The 7,294-nt window shown below is 31.4% G+C and overlaps 1 protein-coding gene across 1 annotated transcript; it reads left to right on the forward strand.

Moving 5' to 3' along the window:
- Positions 1–5,368: 5,368 nt before the first annotated feature.
- On the forward strand, positions 5,369–6,951 carry LOC111388778. The gene has a single exon (XM_023013579.1). It carries the CDS (start codon positions 5,577–5,579, stop codon positions 6,108–6,110), a length of 534 nt encoding a protein of 177 aa, XP_022869347.1. The 5' UTR covers positions 5,369–5,576; the 3' UTR covers positions 6,111–6,951.
- Positions 6,952–7,294: the final 343 nt, after the last annotated feature.

Below are 7,294 nucleotides of genomic sequence, written 5' to 3' on the forward strand. Positions count from 1 at the left end.
TTATTTATGATTTAATTAATTAATTGTATATGTTATTAATTAAATATAGTAAGACCGCATATCTATATAATTTGGTCACAAAGTAGCGATTTAGTTAGTCACATATTATTTTTTAGTCACAAATTATTAAACGATCACAATTCGAAAATTTTATAGGTCACAATTTGTCTATCGATCACAAACAAAAAAAATTAGAAAAATTCTTATGGTGTATACACAAACTTACACGAATATTTTATTACATGTGGGCCCCCCTCCATGTGAGGGGAGTGTAATGCCATTGTGTACACATAGTATTTTTCAAAAATTTATATGTTGCAATTTATTTACTAGTCATAAATTAATAAATTTTTAGGTTACGCATTATTTTGGTGTCACATTTTTATCTTTTCATTGGTTACATATTGTTTATTTGTTACAGATTAACCAATTTTATGGTTACAATAAACAAAGTAATTTGTGACACCATCATTATCGCTACCAGAACCACCACCACCTCCTCCCAAAAGGGACAATCGACCAACAAAATAGTACAAACTATATTACTATGAGTGCAAAAACTGTGAACGCATGAGAAGCCAATCGCAACCCTAGTAACAAATGACCATATCCCAATTCCTTGCCACAACGACCACCTCCATCACCATCACCTCACAACCACCACTATCACCACTACATAAATTAGGGATTAAATGACCACCACCACTATCACCTCACCACCACAACCACCAACACAAACATCGTCACGGTTTCCACTAACAAAATCTAACAAACTTGCCACCAACAAGATCCACCAACAAAACAACTGTCACTACCTAATCCAACAAATCGCCGCCACAGCCACCTTAACACCACGAATGAATCAAATTCTCAACTGCCATCACCAGAACCAAAATGCTGCTGGTTGTGTGCAGTCATGTTGATCGCATGATGCGCGACGCTCACCTCCGGTGGTCTGTGTGTGGATCGCCTTAGTCGGTGATAATTGTGTGCAGCTTAGTGAAGAAGACGAGAGAGATAGGGGAGAGATAATAGGATTTGAGATTGAAATTGTGTGGTAGATGAATTAGCTTTTGAATTGTTGTATTCAGAGCCTGTTTGGTTCAAATTAAAATTTGATTTTAATTCAAGTCAAAGTCAAACAATCAATATTAACTACATCTTTCATGGATCCTTAATAAATATATTTTATACACTTATTCGGTACCTACAATGATGATATTTGATGGTTATTTCGACAAAATATATCCTAAATTATTATTTTTTATGTTTAATAGGTAAATTCTATGAGTAAAAAGGAAATCGAAGGAAGGAAGCAAAAATCGGCAAAGAAATGACAAACTCTAAAGTACGAGGAGTAAATTGGCTACTAGAAGCAAAGTTCAGAGATCAAATTTTATACTTTGAAAAGTGAATGACTTGAATTGAACTAAAGAATACATGGATTGCAATAATAAAAAGGCTCAACAACTAAAATTTATTATATTGAAAGATTGAGGACTTCAAAAGTAACATCGCATTAATGGCCAAGAATTGGAGTCAAATATTGTGGCTGTAGGGTTAAGATAGAGATGTGTACAAGCAGGAGGAATTAGGCAGCAGCTAGAGTCCTTTTTGAAGTGAAATTGAGGTCTGCTTTTATTATTAAAAAAAAGAGACGCACGAAAATTTGGGAGGGGCAGCCAATATTATATATTTGGATCATATTACATGTATAATTTTATTTTTACAAACTTTCTTATTCACTACTTACAATGTGAGTTGGAGACCACAAGTCGACATTTTCTAAATTCACGTGAAATCCGTTAATTTTGTGAGAGTGAGTTCATCATTTTGTCAATAAAATTTTGAACAAATATCTTTATTCTATATATTTTGTACAAACTTTGTGGCAGCGGAAAGAGAGAGACACACGTTGGGAATTAGGGAACTGGGGATTTCTTTTTCTGCCATTAATAGAGAACGCGCAGAAAACCAAGGGAGAGAGAACACTTGATGGCTGCCATTAATATATCTATATTCCACGCAGTAGAGGGCAGAAATTGGGCTGCAAATATTGAGACCAAGTTGCTAGAATTTATTATTTAGAATACACACGGAAACCGGAGCAGAGACACCAACATAGAATTGAAGCAGCTTGAGCTAAAAAAAAAAAAAAAAAAAGGAGATACACGCAGAAGCAAATATTGGACAATTGGAGCAAAATTGGAAATGAATCACGTTTCGTTAATTTTCGGTGATGTCTTCCATAATTTCTTATTTTTCTCTCATTAATATGTGTAGTTAAATTTAATTTTAGGACGAATAATGTAACATATTTGGAACCTTTATTTCTTTTATTTGATATTTTTATTCTTTTATATTTTATGTGTAGATTTTAATTATGCTTTCAACGCTTTGAATTTTCTGGCCAATTATTCAATGATTTCATGAACAATAATTATGTTGAGATACTGATTTTTGTTTAGACCACATATTAAAATTCGGTAAATTAATCTAATGTATAGAGATACTTATATTAATTACTGTGGTCATATATAAATTCTTAGAATTATTATTTCATTTAAATAATGTTGATTCCCATGTAGATATGTAATTGAATTATTTAAATAGGTTCAATGAGAACTTAAGAGGGGTAAATTGAATATAATAGAAGAATTCAATTGAATAATACTTTAGGTTTTATGAATTTCGATATTAGAAATAAAGGTGATCAATAGGTGAAATTGTTCCGGCCCAATATCATTTCGTTACTTGAATTCTCAAACATTCTTTGCTGCATTCACGAAATTTTCAATAATTAGATTTAAAAATCACATTCAATCTTTTTTTTTCTTTTTTCTTTTTGTTTATTTTCATCAAATAGAAGTTAGGAGTAATAAATTGAGTATTAAAGTATAGTCCTCGTGAGAACGATAATCCGGATTCAAAAGGTTCACTTTACTACTTGTTACAATCCATCCACTAGCGGGATAAAATCGACAACAATCCTACAACTTTTTAATCACATATTTCAAAAACTTCTATCACAATTTACTAAAAAAATCCAATTTTAATCCCCAACAAACACTGTCTAAAAATATTTATTTTATATATATATTAATTAAAAATATCTGATTTTTAAATAAACAAACTTTGGATCTGATTTTTAAAATTAGATCTTAAAACATATGAATGGGTGTAATTTCCCCTAAAAGAAAATTTCAATGTAAAGAGTTAGGTACGAATGGAGTCGAATCTAATTTCCCACGAGCTCTACTACAGATATGGTCCAAAAATTGTATCAATACAGATATTGATCATTTTAAAGGGGTTGAATTTGTTCCACCCCACCCACCAAAATGTTAAATTTTCAAAGCCTATTTTTGACACATAAACCTGTAACTGGGTCAAAGGTGGAGAGAGAGAGAGAGAGAGAGAGAGAGAGAGAGAGAGAGAAATTTTTGTGGAAAATAATTTTAGAATAGTGTTTTTTAGCGAATGTATAGTTTAAAATTAGGAATTTTTTTTTTGAGTTTATACACAAAATATTTTATTGTATGAATGTATCATTGAAAAAAAAAAATTAATGGGGAACAAGGAATGTGAAGGTTCACAATTACGGGAAATTCTTCTATTTCCATACCCATGCTTTTTAGTAAGTCGTGGTCAAGTCACCCACTCCTGGAGTCATTTCTGCTCGATTCATTCCAGAAGTCACAAAATCAAACGAGACATCATTATGGTGTCTATAATGTACACCGAGCATTATTCATCAAACAAATATTAGCCCCTATTTGAGCTCCATTTAAACTAAAATATATGAGTTCTATAAAATATATGAACAAAAATATATTTAAATATCGATTAAGACGAAATCAAATATTAGCCCTTCTTTGAGTTCCATTTTTTTTGGAAAAAAATGCATTTTAAATAGTATTTTGATCATATTTCAACTACATATTCTTCAATAAAATAACATTATACATAAATTTAATTTTTTTATTTTTTAAACTATACATTTTTTATCAATATACTATTCAAAAATACATTTTTTTTTATAACAAAAATGGGACTCAGACAAGCCCTAACAGTAGGTAGAATCTCACTCAAGCCATTTTTAAAATAAATGAAGACCAGTCAAATAGATAATTCCACGTCTAGGTGGGACTTGGTGAGATAAAAGCCTGCCTGTGTGCTGTTCTTTCTATACATTTATTTTCTTGTATTTAGGATCCGTTTGATTGTAAAAATAAAATTTGAATGTAAAGAAAACGAATTTCAAGAAATTGAATTGACTTAAAATTATTTTTCTGAGAATTGTCAATTTTTGTATTTGATTGGTATAATTTTTCACATGAAAAATATTAAAATAAAAGTATTTTTTGAGGTTTATTTGGCTTTGTTTTGCATAAAAATTGTCAATTTAAGGAATATCCTTTTTTAGAATTGGTGATAGAATTTATTTCTATTGCTAAATAAAAAAAAAGAAAGGAAAAAAAAGAACAGAAGTTGCCAATTGCCTGGAAAACCAAAAACCATACCCCTCCCCACGCCACCCGCAAGAAAATGAATTCCTCAATTTGGTAGAAAACAAGTCACGTGCCATGGAAAATTGAAATTATATTGCCTAGAAAATGTTGCCTATCAAACAAGGCAAATGAAAGAAAAATGGAACTTAAATTCCCTTGTCAAAATGGAGTTATCAAACACAACCTTATTGTTTTATCCACCCTTCTCCCCATCATATGAATCAATTTTTTCGTGTAGCATATCTTTAAGAAGTTAAAAGTTAATTTTGATATTCATAAATTATTTTTAAATATGTTCGAATAATTAATTGAAAGTAATTTATCCAATTTTTTTTTATAGAGAAAATTCAACAAAGATAACTTTCTTATAAAATTCTTCTATAAAAAAATAAAAGTAAAATCCTACCAAATAGATCTTAATAATCGTTTCACACACGCTTTCCATGAAGAAACTAGTCTAAAAAATTCACAACCAGAATTCCTACTAAACATAGCCCTAATACTCATTTAACATACGATTTCAACGAGAAAGCTCTTCTATAACAGTAGAAGCATAAGATAACACTTGCTTTTGATACATTTTCGAGTTACCATTATTATTATACTTATCCTCGATTGGTAATGGTTAAATCAAAATTTTAATTTAAGTCAAAGTTAATAATTAATTTTACCTACATATTTTTATGCGGTCCACAACTTATTAATCGCACATTTCATAAATTTCTATCAAAATCTATTGAAATTTTAATTTTAATTTTCACCAAATAGGGGTTTTATCATAAATAATAATAATAATAATAAACAAACAAATAAATAAATAAATAAAAGACAAAGTTAAATACAAATTTATACCTCAAATTATATTTATTTATTGTAGGAGTCAAAATTTATTTAAATTAATGCAAATAATCCTATAAATAAAGTCGTGTCTATCTGGAAGTCTTGTTATTTTCGGTTTCTATCTTTTTTTCTCTCTCTCACACACAAATTTTATGTTCATTACAGTTTCACGTCAATGATCTTGAATCTTTGACTACGCCAGAGTCGATTCAGTAATTGCCAACTATGGCAGGGAAGATCGCGATAGAGTCGGCTGTGGTGGCGGCGTCTTTGACGCGGAGGCAACCGTTGCTGATTACGACACCAAAGACGAACGGTGGAAGTAATCGGAACGATGAGAACGGCGATGGTGATGGGAGTCACCGGGGAAGTAGAATAGGGGAGACGGCGGGAGAGTGCGCCGCCGTTTGTTGCTGTTGTCCATGCGCCATGATGCACCTCCTGGTCCTCGCGATATACAGGCTCCCCAAGAGGCTATGCAAGAAGGCCTGGAGAGAAAAGAAGGGGAAACAATTACTCAAAAAGAAGAGGAAAAATTCGTCGTTGGAGGAAAAGGAAAATCAACGGAAAATTAGAACTCGATCACATATGAATATGTTTGGATTCGATTCCGATTATGATGATGAACCGACGTCAGACGGTCGAGATTATAGGAACAGTGAAAAAAACGAAGCAATTGATTGGGATAAAGAGATGTGGAATCGATTTGATGAGGCTGGATTCTGGAGAAGTGCTTCTCAAAGGGCTGAGAATGATTAGTCATTTGTCAATTTACTTTATGTGCAGAAACATCTGAATTTGGGGCCGTGCGTTATGATTTTTAGTTGGGAAAATTGCAGCAACACTCTCTAACCTTTTAATTTTTTCGTAGATTTTACCTTAACTTTCATTTTGTGTCAATAGAGATTTCTAACATTTTATAAATATGCACCCGAGATCCATCTAGGCAAGAATCGTCCAAAACACCGTCAGTTGATCGGGAAAATTAAAAAATCAATATCCAATAAAATCGTTCAAAACACAGTCCAAAAATATCGTTCAAAAAGGTATCAACATTCAATAAAATCGTCATGATATTGATAGTTCAAGGATTTTTTTCGATCAACTGATGGTATTTTGGACGGTTTCCATTTAGATGAATTTTGTTCATATTTATGAAATATTATGGACTTTCGTTGGCACAAAATGAATGTTAAGATAAAGTTTACAAAAAATGAAAATATTAGGGATCATTGCTACAATTTTCCCTTTTTACTTTTGCTCGTAAGTGAGTTTTTTGAGGCAGTTACCACAATTGTCTCTTAGAGAAAGTTACGCGAGAGTAGTTTTTTTCTAAAAACTCGTCTATTTGAAAGAAGCAATTTCATAAAATTAATCAAACGAATCCAAAAATATCTTTTGTTCTCACAAGTTCATTGTAACTTTTCAAAAATCATGCAAACTAGTTTTTCATATATGAATTGTGTTACAGGTACAGTTTATTTCACAACTATATGACAGTCCTCTCACGTGGGAAAGTGGGGCTCACGATTAAAATAATAACGGATCCCACATTTGTGAGAGGGCTGTCATGCTAGCTGTACACTTGGCTTTTCCTTCATATATTCTCCCATCTATGATATTGCAATCAAAATGATTAGTCGAAAAATTGATAAAAGTCATGAATACATTATCAAAATCAATTGTGGATTTTGCTCTCAATTTTTAAAGAACTATTTAAGCTATTCCAAACAAAAATATTTGCCTATAGATACAATGTTTTGTATTCTGTCCATTTCTTCTTAGTGGAATGGAATAGAACGTTGAAAAATGGTTCATATAGGAAATTCTTCGGCTCCAATTTTTTTGGGTATAAATCTTAGGATCCGTTTGATTGTAAAGATGGAATTGAATTGAATTGAAAACAAATTACAGGGAATTGAATTGCCTAGAAATTATTTTCC

The sequence above is a fragment of the Olea europaea genome, unplaced genomic scaffold, assembly GCF_002742605.1.
Source record: "Olea europaea var. sylvestris unplaced genomic scaffold, O_europaea_v1 scaffold528, whole genome shotgun sequence".
Lineage (NCBI taxonomy): Eukaryota > Viridiplantae > Streptophyta > Magnoliopsida > Lamiales > Oleaceae > Olea > Olea europaea.